The 16,439-nt window shown below is 38.6% G+C and overlaps 1 protein-coding gene across 2 annotated transcripts; it reads left to right on the forward strand.

Moving 5' to 3' along the window:
- Nucleotides 1-1,778: 1,778 nt before the first annotated feature.
- On the forward strand, nucleotides 1,779-15,910 carry smcr8a (Smith-Magenis syndrome chromosome region, candidate 8a). 2 transcript variants are annotated; one of them, XM_048609333.1, is made up of 3 exons: nucleotides 1,922-2,034; nucleotides 2,109-4,235; nucleotides 8,307-15,910. In XM_048609333.1, exons 2-3 carry the CDS (start codon nucleotides 2,113-2,115, stop codon nucleotides 8,758-8,760), a joined length of 2,577 nt encoding a protein of 858 aa, XP_048465290.1. In that variant the 5' UTR covers nucleotides 1,922-2,034; nucleotides 2,109-2,112; the 3' UTR covers nucleotides 8,761-15,910. The 2 variants fall into 2 exon arrangements, with proteins under 2 accessions (XP_020384197.2, XP_048465290.1); XM_020528608.2 differs by having other exon boundaries at nucleotides 1,779-4,235.
- The last annotated feature ends 529 nt before the right edge of the window (nucleotides 15,911-16,439 follow it).

Genomic DNA, 16,439 nt, shown 5'->3' on the forward strand with positions numbered 1-16,439 from the left:
GATATAGGAATCTGAAAAAATAGTACCTGTTTCAAAAAGACAGCAGTCTCCAATGAAGGAAACTCATCAAATGTTCTCTGGATATTACAATGGAGCATTTGCTGGTTACAGTAGGAATGCCAACCTCAGTGAAAGAAATCCAAGAGAAAAAAGATAAAAGATCCTTCAGTTTAAAGGCAATTTTAGATTTCCCACAGTTTTTAACCCAGATATCGATCAATCTTTCACGTCTGAAGAGAAGGCACTCTGTCAGAATAATAAAACCACCAGACCTCCTGAATTTGGGAATTCAGACACCTCCTCTGATGTGATACCACAAACTTACACTCCCTGAATTCTGTCTGCTGGTACATTCTTCTCCCTTCACTACTGACAGTTATACCTTCAGCTACATTGAGCCTAACTTGGCCATTTCCTCCTTCAAACCTGCTCTTATCTTTCTCTTCTCTGTAATGCCTTACAACATTCATTTAAAAAGAGCAAATGGACTGTCTTGTTTACCTATATTGTAACATTGCCTGCATTTTGAAAACATTCATTACAGGTAAAACCCTCTGGTTTTAATAGCAAAGGAACTAGCAAAGGAAAATTCAAACAAGACACTACATTTCAAGTCTTTTGTCAGTTTGGAAGGTGCTTTGACCAAGATTTTGGCCACTCTTGTGTTTTGGACTTTTTTTTATTTAGTCATGGGATATGGGTGTCCCTTGCTAGACCAGCATTTATTGCCCAGACATCAACGTTTGTTGTTTTAATTATTTAGTTCATATATTCCACATTCATCTTTATAGGTTTTCCATTTTAGAGGTAAGATGCATTTGGAATAGTATGGTAGCCAGCACTGATGCCTCACAGTGCCAGGGACCCAGGTTTGATTCCACCCTTGGGTGACTGTGTGGAATTTGCATGTTCTCCTCATGTCTGTGTGGGTTCTGCCAGGTACTCCGGTTCCCTCCTACAGTCCAAAGATGTGTAGGCTAGTTAAATTGGCCGTGCTAAATTGTCTGTAGTGATTAGGGATGAGCACGCTACGTGGATTCGTTATGGTAAACTTGTGGTATGGTCGTAGTGTCCCCTACTCCTGGACTGGGAGGCCCAGGTTCAAGTCCCACCTGCTCCAGACAGCTAACATCTCTGAACGGCTTGATTAGAAAAATAGGTTAAATTAAAAGCGAGTTTATGGGGAAGGGATAGGGGCCGGGGGTGGGATGCTCTTCAGAGTGTCAGTGCAGACTCGATGGCCGAATGGCCTTTTCGCACTTTGAATATCAGGGCTAGCTGGTACCTCCAGGAAATTTCATTAAATATTCTAGAGCTGCGGAAATCTCGTTTAACTTTGCGATTACATAGCAGAGAAAAAAAACATACAATATAAATGTTATTACATTTGACAAAAGAACCAATACTACATAAACAACAGAAATGCCTGAGTCAGTACAATTGCAAACAACACTGCAGATGCATGCGCAAACTCTGTGAGGAAGGGGATTTCTATTGGTCCCTTGTGGGACCTGGTGCATTCTGGGTGCTGTAGTTCCCGCTTCCATTAATAATGGGACTGAATACCAATTGGAGAACTACGACTCCCGGAGTGCAATGCGCCAAACTACTTTTGAGAAATTAAAACATGAATTTTAATGTCCGCTACATTATTTGTTTGATTCAACTTTAAACAGCTCGTACAAAAGAGATATTAGTTTATAGAAAAGCGTTGTTTGATGAAAAGGGTGCATGACGCTTACTTCCGATGAAGTGCTGCAGGTCAGATGGAAACAAAATGGTGGTGTGTGAGGAGGTGTTGGCGTTGCTAAGGGGGTTGCTCTTTCTTTATATTTTACATGCTCGATCTGGGAAAGTGGAAATATGATCACTGCTCCTGACGTCGTGGCTCTCACCCACGAAGATGAGTACGGACAGCAGTATAACGATGACTCGATGCCCCCTTTCCAATTTCAGTCTGAAAACCCCTGGTCCAAGACGGCCACGGCTAAATTCGAGAAGGATTTCATTCTGATTTCCGAGTTTTCCGAGCAGGTAGGCCCTCAGCCTTTGTTAACCATCCCAGACAATGCCCGCGGTAACTTTGATCTCAACTATTTCTCTCTCAGGATCATGTCTGTGGATTATCAAGCCTCCTTTGTGGGTCACCCCCCTGGTACTAGCTATCCTAAACTCAATTTTGTCGAGGACTCCAAGGTGGTACTGGGGGACTCCAAAGAAGGGGCTTTCGCCTACGTTCATCACTTGACTCTGTACGACTTGGAGGCGAGAGGGTTTGTAAGGCCGTTCTGTGTGGCTTACATCTCTGCTGATGAAAACAAGATTATGCAGCAGTTCCAGGAGCTTTCAGATGATTTTTCCAAAGCCTCGGAGTGTTTGAAAACTGGAAATAGGAAGGCGTTTGCCCATGAACTGGAAAAGAAACTCCAGGATTTGGAGTACACTCGGAATGTGTTACATAATGAAACAGAAATCCAGAAAAGATCTAACGATAAAGGATACTACTCGTCGGTAGCAATAGAAAAAGCCAATGAATTAGCCAATGTGGAAAAGTGTATAATCGAACATCAAGATCTTTTAATGCAGATAAGAACTTATTCTCACAAAAAAACACAAGATGCAGACTATTTTTACTATGATCCAGAATATGGCATAGAACAATCTGATGTTGGTTTGGAACAGATGGCAAAGACTGATGAAATGTGTGAAAAAAATAGCTTTTCTGATAGAACATCTTACACACCCAAGTTCACAAGGACTAAATCGGCAAAATGTTTTGAAAAAAAGTTGAAAACCTTAGAAGAACTTTGTGATAGTTACTTTTTTAATCAAACTCTGGAACAGCTTAAGCAGGTAGAGAAATTCTTCAGAGGTGACGTATGCTATTTGATTACCAGTCAGATTGAAAAAGAGCTGCTTAAACATCAGCAGCTAACCTCCTTTCTGTTTGAAGACCCACTACTCCTCACTGATGTAGAACAAACTGAAAAGCAACAGCGCCATGATAAACTGCTTCCAGCTTTTAACATTCTGAGTCCTAAGCTTTTAGTACACCCCTGCTTATCAAATGAAGCCACAAGCTTTGAATCATACAAGTCTTGCGTGGAGTCTGTGCCTATTAAATTGGATCAGCAAGTCAATGCAGAGAGTTACCATGGGACTGCTGCAGAATCTATACCATGTAAAAATCCTCCAGCAACTTCAGACTGTCTTGAATTGGAAGGGAAAGAAAAAGGAAGTATCAGTAGTGGTGAAAGCATTGAAGTGCTGGGTACAGAAAAATCCTGCCCAGCCCCAATATTTCCTAAGTCTGAGAGCCAAACAAACCTGCAGTGCCAGCATCCAGAAATTGGAAGGAGGAAATTTGTAGTCACCAAGCGTACAAACAGTGAGGACAGCATTGAAGTCCTCGGTACTACTGAAGCTCTGATACCTGAAGACTTTAAGGCTACCTACCCAAGTGCAATCTATGAAGAACCAGCTTTAGACAATGAAGAAGAAAAGCAGCTGAGCACTGATCTTGTGCAGCCTGATGCAAACATGAACCACGGTAATGGCTTCAGCAAGGCAGATTTTGAAAATACCGTAACTTTGCCTGTTTTATCTGAGGCTGTAGACTCTACTTGCTGTATTGGAAAAGAGAGCCCCAGTTTTACTAAATCAGTACCTACATTTGTAACTGAAGAATATAATGATGGAGTAGTCAATGTTCCACCACAACGCTGTAAAACCATGGACCAAATATTCCACAGTGATTTGTCACAGCAAATTGAGGGAAATGGATTATATGGTGCTGATGATCAAGTATTATCTAACTGTGAACTACAGTATAATGATATACCTGGCAATGGAGAAACAGCTCAAATTCCAGCTGATGAATATTTGGACAACATGAGTTATATGAGTGCATCATTATATTCTGACAGGACTCCATCTCCAGCCTTGCCAAACTGTCCAACAAAGAAGCTTTCTGGAAAACGCAAGAAACAGTCTGGCAAGAATTCACTGTGGTTCATAAGACAATACTCGTTTGCACAACAGGCAATTTTTTCATTGTTGTCTGGCCGGACACTTGTAATAGTAGGTGAGCAAGAAGGAAAAGTCAAGAAGCTTGTCAATGCTTTGTCAACATTTGTCCCCCATTGTGGCAGGGATTCAGACTCTATAAAGCAATGGGTAACGTTTCCTTTGCAAATCAACCATTTACAGACCTGGAAACTCATTGGACTTCAGAGGTGCGTATTAGATATAGTTACAATGTTTAAGATCAAGTTTACTTTATAATTGATTCAGAGCAAACAATATTGGAGCAGTAAATCAGCTTACCACTGTAGATATTTTTCTGAATGGAAGAATTGGTGAATTAATGATTAAAGTTTGGGGAAAATTGTAGAATCAGTCTTGTCAGTATTACTGACAAAGGCAGTTACAAATACTGTTCTAAGGGATACATTTCTCAAAGCTTCTTTTGATAACCTTTTCATTTTATTTTACCGGATCTTAACAAATTACCAAATTTTTGTCTTTTTTTCAATTGAAAGATAATTTACATTCAAAGATGTTGAGACTATTAATAAATGCCTGGACTTATTATTAGGATGATTTCCTGCTTAAATGTTATCTTATTTGCAAAAAACTAACTTTCTGCTCCACTGCTTGTAAGTACTCTGGTAGTGAGCACTATCTTGTCACCTCAGTAACATAAAAAATCCATTTGATAAGAGAGATTCTCAAACTGTTGCTCCCTCGCATGAGTCTCAATTTTGTAGCCTTTTTTTATGTGTCTACAAAGACTGATTTGTGACATCAGTAAGTTATTTAGGTTTCAGCCAGATTTACTATAGATTTCTCTTAAGACAAACTTGGGGCTATTTGACAGGTGTGCTCCAAGCAGGACAATAAATACCCATCCAAACACCAATATAAAATGTGCCTTAACATGACCCATCTTTGAGTGAACTTTTTTAAAAGTTTGTCTTCACTTGCAATAATGTTTCATCATTGTGAAATTTCTTGTCAAGTTTTGTAGCTTCATCTATTAATGTTTTACATGAGATTTATGTGTAGTTGTAGTTGTTAAAATTAATGTGAAACTAGACACTGGATGAATTTAACACCCATAGTCAGTTAGCAGCAAACATTTTGCATTTTATACGGTGCATCCAGAACCAACTGCACGATCAAATTCACTATCATAAAAACTAATCGTGTAGTGATTGTTTTTCTGCACCTGCTACACTGGTCTTATATTAAAAGAAGGTTCAATTATACATTCAGATCATGTATCATTTCCTTCTTGGAATCATTCAAATTACAGTCCAAGAATACTTGTTTTGATTCCAGTTACCTAAAGAAGGTGCGTTGATGACTTCTTAATAAACTGAACGCTATTCACATAAATGCCATTATTTTATACTCATTTCGATGTTAGAAATGAATATTAATCGTGCTTGGGAGGTTCACCAGTTTGCAGCTATCCTCCTTGGTATTTCTACATTGCAGAAAGGTATGAAGGGTTGATACCAGATCAATAGTTGAACTTCTGCACAAAAATCAAGAAGGGCACAACCAACTGCAGGTGGTAGTCTGCAACACGTGGGCTTTGCACCAGGCAGGTTCTGGTATAATTCCAGTGTAGTGCATAAATGAATTTTAATTTAATGGAAATCGCTGCTTTCACCTGCTGTGTTATGCTGGCTGGAAGCCATTTAGAATGTGAATATGCTACTTTGCCACATGATGGTACATCACTATTCTTAACTCTGGTCTACTGTTGAATGTGGCATTACATAATATCTGTAAGACATGCCATGTAGCAATGCCTCTGAAGATCTGCATCATTTCACCTTAAAGCAACATTGCAAACTTGTCTAGTTTAAAGCGTTCCTTAACAATGTAAAGATTGGGTCCAGAGAGGGAAATATGATAGTGAGATTTGTGATGCTCCCTTGTGTCCGAAACTATGTAAAGTGAACAGAAAATGTGTGGTTGAAGGAATTAATAACTTCTGCTTTCGTTCTTGAAATGGTTGATATTCTGGAAAAACCTAACTGCAGTCTGTCTTCTGTACAACTACACTCCGAAAGGTGGATCAGTGTCAAGGACTCTCCATATGTAAATAAAAGGGTGGCTTGGTGATGGGATACTGGCCTCTGTGGAGTTATTTCAGAGGCATATGTCAGGTATAGACAGCTGGGATCAAGTGAATCTTTTAGAGTGTAGGGGTGTAGGAGTACCCTTAAGAGTGCAGAAAGTGGGGATATGATATAGCTTTGGCAGATAAGGTTAAGGAGAATCCAATGAGATTCTATTGTATATTAAGGGCAAAAGAGCAACTAGGGAGACAATAGGGCCCTTTAAAGATCAATGAGGCCAACTTTGTGTGGTACCACAGGAGCTCTGAAACAAATATTTTGCATCAGTATTTACTGTGGAGAACAACATGAAAGTTAAGGAACTTGGGGAAGTAAATAGTTAAGTATTGAAAAGAGTCCATGTTACAGAAGAGGAGGCACTGGAGGTCTTAAAATGCATAATGGTAAATAAATCCCCAGGACCTAATCAAAGACTTCAGCCAAGCGCTTAACGAGGATCTACGTGGTAGACTGGTTAGTAAGGTTCAATCACATGGGATCCAGGGGGAGCTTGCCAGTTTGATACAAAATTGGCTTGAAGATACAAGACAGGGCAGTGGTAAAGTGTTGCTTTTTGGACTGGAGGCCTGTGACCACTGGTGGGCCACAATGATTGGTGCTGGGTCCACTGCTTTTCATAATTTATATAAATGATTTGGATGTGAATATAGGAGACATGATTAGTAAGTTTTCAGATGACATCACAACAGGTGACGTGGTGGACAGTGTAAAAGATTCTCCAAATACAACAGGACTTTGATCAGATGGAGTTTTATTTAGATAAATGTGACGTGTTGCATTTTGGTAAGACAAACCAGGGTAGGATTGAGACAGTTAATGGTAGGGCCTTGGGTAGTGTTGCCGAACAAAAAGATCTAGGGATGCAGTGGAGTCGCAGGTTGGCAGGGTGGTGAAGAAGGCGTTTGGCACACTTGCCTTCATTGGTCAGAACATTGAGTATAGGAGTTAGGATGTCATATCCCATCTCTACGGGACATTGGTGAGGCCACCTTTAGAATACTGCATACAGTTCTGGTCACCCTTCTAAAGGAACGGTGTTGTTATAGTTGAGACCGTACAGAAAAGATTTACAAGGATGTTGCTGGGACTGGAGGCTTTGAGTTACAGGGAGAGGCTGAATAGGCTGCGGCTTTTTTCCCATGGAGTGTTGGATGCTCAGCAGTGATATTAGAGGTTTATAAAATCATGAGGAGCACAGATTGGTTGAATAGCCAAGGTCTTTTTCCAGAGGTGGTGAGTCTAAAACTAGAGGGTGTATGTTTTAGGTGAAAAGCGAAAGATTTAAAAGGGACCTGAGGGGGTAACTTTATCCATGCAGAGGGTGGTATGCGTATGCAACGAGCTGCCAGAGGAAGTGATGGAGTAGGATACAGTTACAACATTTAAAAGGCATCTGGACAGGAATGTGACTAGGAAGGGTTTAGAGGGATATGGGCTAAATGCTGGCAAATGGGACAAGGTTACACTGGGAGGTCTGGTCAGCATGGATGAGTTGGACTGAAGGGTGTACGTCCATCCTGTATGAGTCTATATAAGAAAGGTCACCTTTTGCTAGTAACTGTATTGGGCAGTCCAAGCAAGTTGTTAGTTGTTAATGAAATGATCAAAACACTTGGGGTATTAGATTGTGGTGCAACTATTGTCACGGATATGACTGACGTTCTATTTTTTTAAACCCTGCTGCACTTCCTGAGGACATTTTGTTGAAATCTTTTAAATCAACCATCTGTGCTTCAACTTTGTTGCTGTAGTTAATGATTGCTATGACTTCTAATGCCAGTTTCTGCCAAACATATGGGAACCGAGTAAATCACATTATGAGGGGGAAATTAAAATCCTTTCTCTGATCTGATTGTGATAATCATGCATGCTGTTTTGAAGTTCACTATCTGGAGTTTTGAAATGCATTATTTTATCATTTTGGCAATAACTTTAAAGCAAACTGTATTGTTGATTTTGAGACACAAACCATACATGTAAAGTTCACTTGTCCAAGGTTATCTTGAAGGATTCTGTTATTCAGACTGAAGATGAAAAGGCCAAGATTGAAATTTTGAAATTGATATTAATAAGTGTGTATATATTCCTATCATTCATGAGCAGCCCTATAGTGAATGAAGTGGTAATGTTCTATTTCTTTGGCTTTTCTAGAACAGTTTCTCCTCTGGGTTCCAGTATTTTGCACTCGCTGAATCGGTACAGTCGCTACATCAGCATACTAGACTGTGACAACAAAACTCTACGTTGCCCACAATATAAAGGACAGCTAATCACCAGGCTGGCAGACCACAGGACTCAGATAAAGAGGGGCAGCACGTACTCCATGCATGTTCACAATATGTTGACCCAACTGTGCTCCCAGGCCTTTCTGTATGCTTTCTGTCATCATCTGCACCTTCCCATTGATGAAAGAGAAACTGAAGAATTAGTCACATATCGAAGGGTAAACTTTTTAAAGCACCACCTGGGCTTGACGAATGATGATAGCAAGATTGTACAATACTTTGCAGAACTGATAAAGATGCACTACCTACATGAACCTGGAAAGGGCTTAAATCCAGTTCTACAATTTAACTACATCTCCAGTAGTGTGTTTAAGATCTAGTTCCGCCACATTCTCCATTCAATGCCAATGTTTTAATTTGTACTTGGATTAGAGAAAAGCATGATCTAATTCTGTTGGCATTTTTTTACATTGCTGTACTGTCACCTGCACTGTGAAAATGCATCGGTCTGGCTATGGCAGGTAAAGGAAGGTTGAGCATTTCTTATTTGGTGTTTTTGTGATGTAGAGAATTTATAGATCTGGTAAGCTGAAGTATTTTCAGCGCAGTATCCTAAGTTGTATTTTTAAAACATAGCAAGTTTAAAGAAAACCTCAGATGATTTAATACACTGAGAGGAATGGGATTTTGCAGTTTCCTGAGCCACAGATGAAATAAGAACCCGTAGTTCTGAGACTTGCTATCTAAGTCTTTAGATCTGTTTATCAAGGTATTGGGTGAACAAGAAAATTGAATCCAGGTCAAGGTGTACTAACTGTAGTCCAGATAAAGCACTTCACTAAATGGAGCTCTGAAACTGATTATCACACAGTCAGAGGCCTCTGAGATGTACTGGTTTGAGTTTAACGGAGCTGTTGGGTGAATTTCAGGAGCCAAGGATAGGACAAATAGTGGCTAAACTTTCAGAACAATATCCAACCTGTCTATCAGATTGTGTTTAGAAGATTGGGGGTGGGGGTATTATTGCCAGTTTTCCAATTCAGCTTTAACTGAACAACAATGACTTTTGAACTGCCAAACGTGACCTATAGGTTATATGTGAAGTCTTCATTGGTTGTGTTGAAGCAGTAGCATTATAACAAGATTGTCTGCTGTTCTCAAGTATTAAATCTGAAAAGTCACTCTTGGAAATAAACTTAGCTTTTTTTAATAGGATATGGTGGATTCCATGTCTGATATAAGGGTAAGGTGATAAGATTACATACCTCATAGTATTATGGCAGTAGATGCTTTTTCAGGATGCATGATTTTGATTGTTCGTTCACTGTCAACAACAAATATGATCCAAATCTCCTAATATTGTCTCCAATAGCTTACACTTTGCCTGGATCTGTATGTAATCTGCATGCTGCCAGTATGTGAGCAGATCTCATACTGGATTTGCAATGCCCACATCTGGCCAAGTTTTACTAGTGGTATATGCTTATTTATTAGCAGCCCATTTCTGGGAGTGGCAAGGAAATAGGCTGGAAATAAACTTATTTCCGTGTTAGTGTAAAGTTAGCTCAGCCACTTGATTCACTCGAGTGTTGCAATACTCATTTTTCTCCATCAGCACTTTGATCAGTTTCAGAAGGAAGTGAAATGCTACATTGGGTTTACAGAAAATTTGCATTTAAAATGGAAAATAGCTGTTGATTTAATTGTGTTGATGGTTTCATTCAGCATTTTAATTGGGGGTGAAGAGTGCTGCATTTCAAGATATGGTCCCATTGTGCAGAAGGAGCTCTTCACTTTGTTCATTTGAATACTGCTAAGTGAATGCCTGTATATACAGAGTTATAATGGGGACAGGTTGGAGTGAACATACTGGTTTGCTTTTCTATTCCTTCAGGTAGTATGGTTGAGGGCTGTGCACAGATGTTTGCCCTCTTACTCAGGAATGGCATGCAGCAAATCTGATCCTGAAAAGCAAGCAAGGAAGGAAAATAATGCTGCATCATTTCGCATTCCAAAAACTAAACAGTTTTTTTTTTATGCTGACAGTTTGCCTGACGAATCCAAATTGCAAGTCTTTGAGCTGACTAGGGCACCACAAACTGAAGTAATGCAACCCTATTACTCCTTTTTATGTAGACCCAACAACCAATTTTGTCTATTCACTCGTTTCACATTTTCAGATCCTGTCTTGTTTGCTAGTTGCTCAGATACTACAGCACGTTAAGAAAACTTGCATGCAAAGCGTCCCTCAAAAGGGTTTCAGCAGAACGCAAGCAGTTGTGAAACACAATGCCATGAAATTCAGCACCTTAACTTCATTGTCATGGTTAAAAATGAAAAGCCTACTCCCATTTTCCTTTTCCAGAGTCAAACAGAAGAATGATGGCTTTACTGTTAATTATCTTCCGTCTCAGCAGTCTTTAACTGTTTAAATATAAAAGCGTCAAACTTCTTTAGGACAATTTATTACATCATTTTTTATTAATTCTGTTCACGGGAAAGCCAATTGAAATGTCAGGGGCATTCTGGACACTTGAAGGTATTTTTTTAATCACACTGTTACCTTAGACAATCTCCTTTCACTTTCACAATGCCAGTCTTGCAATCAAGTGGTATTGCACACTATTTGGATGGTTAAAAATGAGCAAACCCAACCAAAGAATTTTCGTTAACTATCATTTAGAAGACCTTTTGTTTAGTTGTCTTATTTTTCCCCTCTAGCTTCAGTTTTTTTTTCTCTCAAAAGCAGTCAGGTCATTCTTGACTATGGTTGCTTAATGATCTTCATTTCATCCTTTTTATAGCTATTCTTCATCTGTGAAAATAAGTAATAAGTGTTGCCAGTCAAGAATTGAGAATGTGACAGCCAAGTCCAAACCTATTCACATATAATATGTATTTTCCAGTAGAAACATAAAAAATAGTAATTTGAAGAAGGAATCTCAACTGGCCACTTCCCTTCCAATTCCAGTTGTATTCATGTCACTGCTGCTTTGGCCAAGATTGATTAACTTGACACGTTCCCAGAATTGAATCAAAGACCTTGTGAACCATCTGTGAACCATCTCAATTGTTGGTGTATTAGTTCTGGCATTCCATAATGCAAGTAAAAAATTGACTTTTGTAAACTGGGTGACATTGAAAAAAACTACGGCTGAAAGGAAAGGATTACAATCCACTTGAAGACCCCCTCTCCCATTTAAAACGATAAGACGTTAGGCCTTTTGATGCATTCAAAATGATTAAGTTCTTTGGTTTCTGCATGTTCTACATATCTTTGTCTCAATTTGATGGCAGTACAGGTTTAAACCCCAATCCAGAGCTGTTTTATGATTGACGTGACTGTGAAATAGTTCTACTATCCTAGCCAACATTTTATCTTTCAAATTAGTACCACTAAAACAGATTTTTTTTTTATTGGTGTTTTCAGAACCTTGCTATGCAAAAGCTGTTTCTCTACAAGTGACTACACTTAATAAGATTGAATTGACTGTTGAACACTGACACATCCTGAGCTTGTAAAAGACTCTGTAAATATAAATTCTTCCTGTCACTGAGCATTGATGTAATGTCACTTGATACCTGCAGTACTTGGCTAACTAACAGTGTGCCACAGATGAGCGTTCTTTTCTGAAGGTCTGTATCCTTAAACTCTGCTTTTACTCTCTCTTCCCATTTCCCTCCATCACCCCCCACCCCCAAAAATACTCAAGCCTCTGAATAATATGTTTTACCTAATATGTTTCCTTTATGAAAATGTTCAATAAAGTTGACCTTGCTTACTCGCCTCATCACTGAAAACATTTTCTAAAAGAAAATTAGGGTATATTATTCATTTATTGATCCATATTTCAGTTCCCTTTCTAGTTATATTTAAGGATGCACACTTGTTGGTTGCAGCCCTGTTTGAGGATTCACTTGAGGATTCAAATGTTGTTGTTTCTGTAAGGGGAAAATTGGACAAAAATAGTTAGGAGATGTGCAACAGTTTAAGGCAGTTTATGTAGGATTGTCAGGTTCAGAATCCAGTTTTCCTAATCACAACATTATTCAAGATGACATCATAATAGTACCTTAATTTACACTCAGTGCACTGTGGAATCGCGTAGACTAATGTGATCCAACACTTAATAGTGCAATATTAACTTGCACATAATGATTTTTGAAAAAGAATTTGAAGAGGAAATGGAACCCATGTTTGAGATCGCTCCCTCATCTTGTCCTGGAGGCATTCATTTTTACTGGATTAGGATCTATTAGTGCTTTCTGCAACTTTGCCTTTCTCACTGTGCTGTATGTGAGCAAATACTGAGAACTGAGGCATGATACCAGAGTATGATCTGCCTCTGGTTTAGGGCACCTCCCAGCCAGGATCATTGAAATACAATAGAAACAGGATCTCTCACCAGCCCAGGAATGTTTGTGGTAGTTGTATTATTTGGCAATTCTCTCAAGTGGCATGGAAATATGAGAGACATTATTAAAAATTCAGATGTTCTACAATTAGATGTCTTTCTTTGTTTTGAGAGTCTATTTTGTGTCCTGGAGCTGTGCATTTTTCTTTGTTCCAGTTTCTGGAATCTTCCAGTGTTGCTGCTGAATACTTTTATATATTAATTCTATATATAATTTATTACTTTGTCTTTTCTTGGTTCCCAGTTCACTTTTTGAAGAATGGTAGAAATTAATAAGTTGCATTTCAGCGAGCAGATCATGCATTCCCTTTATAAATCATGTAACTATATAATCTGGCTGAATATAAACTGTTCAAGATTCATCAAATTTACTTGAAGTGCTGCATTTTTGATGCTGATTAATTCATTTGAATCCAGATTTAAAAACCCAATGAATGTATAGAACAGTTCTGTATCCAGTTTCTGTCACGTCTATTGGCTTATTGAGGATCTGCTCTGAACGAATGGTAACAGCAATAATGCAAAATGTGTACTTGCTCTGAAAGGCTGGCATATGAGTGAATATAAAGCATCTGTTCACTAAGCACATTAACATCTTATTAAACAAGACAATACATGTTTAACCAGCATGGTGTAATAGAACTGACAGTTGAACTTGGCTCAGTGCTGGACAATTATGGTTTGCTACAGCCTGAAAACTGAAAGTACAAAACTATTAACTTGATAATTTTGAAAAGCACACTTAAAGATAGTGGGTTTCTGTCAAAGCTATTTTGGAAAGAAAAATGTTTTAAGAAATGTACTGTGAATAGTTGTTTGCACTGACTGCCTTGATTATCCTCTTAGCCCAACTCAAAGCAACTGAATGTAACTACCATGCAAAATGCTCATGTATGACTTCATTAGTCACTTAAGTAGTTACAATTTTTTTAAAAAAAAAGGAATGGTTTGTTTACTGAATTGTATATTAGGCTTATTTTCCTAATATTTACCCCCAGAAATATCTACTTTCCTGGACACAAAGATCATAAATGGGAGCAGAGACCTTTTAGGTATATACAGATCCATGGTATTGATGCAACTGAGCCAGGAGAGACTTGCCGATTGCATTTTCCTGGTACAATGCCTAAGCAGGCAGCCAAGGAAATGCGGCAGCACTTTCCAAAACAGAAATACTTCTATGGGCATGAAAAAGAGCAGCTCAGTGTGAGTGCAATGTTTTGGCCTGTGGCAAAGAGATCTAGAAAATGTCCCGTTTCTTTTTAAATTCCCTTTAGAGATCTTTTGTCTTAACAAGCCTTGGGAATAGTACATTCAGTCTGCTGACAGTCAGAAAAGCAATATTAGACAATGGAAGTAATGTCTAGTGCATAAGTCTGAGATGCCCACATTTGTGTCCAGAAGTGAGGTAGGACAAGATTATTTTCCAATTCTTTGAATTTGCTATGTGGCATAGTCTAACATCAATCGGCATTGGAAGGTACCTTCACACCTTAAACACACAAGTTTCCACCTTCTGAGACAGCTTAGATGTATCTGGATGCTATTACATACAGTAATCACTGCATGCAGAAGCATGATATTTTCATTTGTGGAACAATGTGAATGTACTTTGAATTTTACCTTGTGTCCAGTAGCTGGTCAAAGGTGGCTGAAACCTGTTTACATGTGGGCATAAACACCCCTGCAACTGTATGAAGTACGTAGTCAGTGTGCATGAAGAATCACTAGCTAATATGGTTTCCTTTTCCAGGGATAGAATGTAACAGTCTGATTTTACTTTATTCTGACTTGTTTTCTAAGTGCCAGTTGGAGGACACTATCAGTCTTGTATTTTAAACTGTAATTATGTTGTATCAAACTGTACTCTGTTCCTTTTAACCACATCCTTTAATTCCTTATTTATTAAAAAGTACTTAGTATTGTAAATAAAAGTTAAAACAGAAAATGTTGGATATACTCAGAAGGTCAGGCAACGTTCACGGAGAAAGGAACAATTATCATTTCAGTTTTGCCTTTCATCTGAGCCTACTGATGGATATGAAAATGTAAAGATGATTTGATTTTTGCATTGAATTACTATGTGGTTATCACTGCAATGTATATTTCAATTTTAGATTTGGATTCACCTGCTTGCATTTTTGTTTTATTTCTGGCCTCATCTGTCACGCAACCAAGTGACTTCAATTCTATACTATTTATCTCCTCGACTTGGTAAAGTTGCTCACCCCAAATGAGCTGCAATAGGCCCAAAAGCTCAATAAACCTGGCCAGCTGTCCAACACAGCTGTTGGCCATAGATTACAGACCTCCCTCATCAATTTCTGAATGCTAGCTGTCATGACTTTGCTTTGCTGTCTATTTAACTGGGATTTTATGACCAGTCAAGCCTCACCTGTCTAGAGGGAGAAATAAGTCTCTCGGTATCTATGTTAAACAAATACTTCCCTCTTAAAAACCTGCTTTAGCCAAAAAGGAACTGTCCAATTAAAAAGGATATATTCATCAGCTTCTAAATGTGACCACATAGCAGTTCCATACTTTGTTCATGTTTAGACAAGTTGGCCCTGAATACATGCTATTCTTCCTTCAATCACATTGACTCCTTAAATCGTCTAATTCATAAAGTTGTTTCCAAGGCTGTAGGGTTAAACCTACTCCTCTTCGTTTTGGGAACATACCGATAATTGCATTGTAACTGGAATTTCTTGTAAGTACAGTTCAGATGTAACATCTTTGTTTACTAAGACAGAGACAGAACATGTTAAGCCCTGAAACTTTACCCTGTTGACAAGACTTTAGTTTGCAAGGCTGATGTTATTGCAATAATGTTCATCCATCAGAATATGACTATAATAAATTCTGATCCAGTTATTGGAAGCATATGTTTTTTAATAATGTTGAAATTTGCACTTTCTTGCTTATTAATTTTGCACAAAATGAGTTGTTTTGAAATGCCAGGTGTTGTCTCTTATGTAATTATTTATGTAACTGTCCTGGTTTCGGTTTGAAAGTGTATGTCCATTTAATTATTGTTGTCTTAAAATGTTGTGCCTTCCACTTGTAATTAATCATTCAAACATTGTGTACCTTAATAAAACATTTTTGCAGCTCGTTTGTGTTGTATTGTGCCATTTGTGTAATTATTATTGCCCTCTGGTTGTCCAACCAACTGATTCACTATACCCAATTAAGGGTGCAGCTAGCGAGCTACTTGTATTACCTTTTTCAAATCTTCTCCATTCCTTCAATGGAGAGATCAAACCAGGTGATCGTAGCTGCCAGGTCTCCTACCCTCAGTGACTTAAGGACGTACACACCCACTAATACTTGTCCTATCTGCCCAGTGTGCCAATAAACAGTCCAATGGTCTTGAAGCTAAGTTAGCAGAATGTTGTGGAGTTCAGCAAGACATTCTGGTCACCTAGTATTTATCGCAACCATTTAGGCTAATTTGTTCAGAGTGGGGGAAGAGGGGTAGCTCAAGGACGTCAATGCATGTTACACACTGCTCTGGAGTGGCCATGGTGGAAAAAACACACAGTATGAAGCAGGGAGTAGGCTTTGCTGTAATGAACATTGATTGTAACAAGGCATCTTAGATGTGCTTGTTCCGTGCACTGGCACACAACATATTAAGTTGT

This window comes from Rhincodon typus, chromosome 21 (assembly GCF_021869965.1).
Source record: "Rhincodon typus isolate 14 chromosome 21, sRhiTyp1.1, whole genome shotgun sequence".
NCBI lineage: Eukaryota > Metazoa > Chordata > Chondrichthyes > Orectolobiformes > Rhincodontidae > Rhincodon > Rhincodon typus.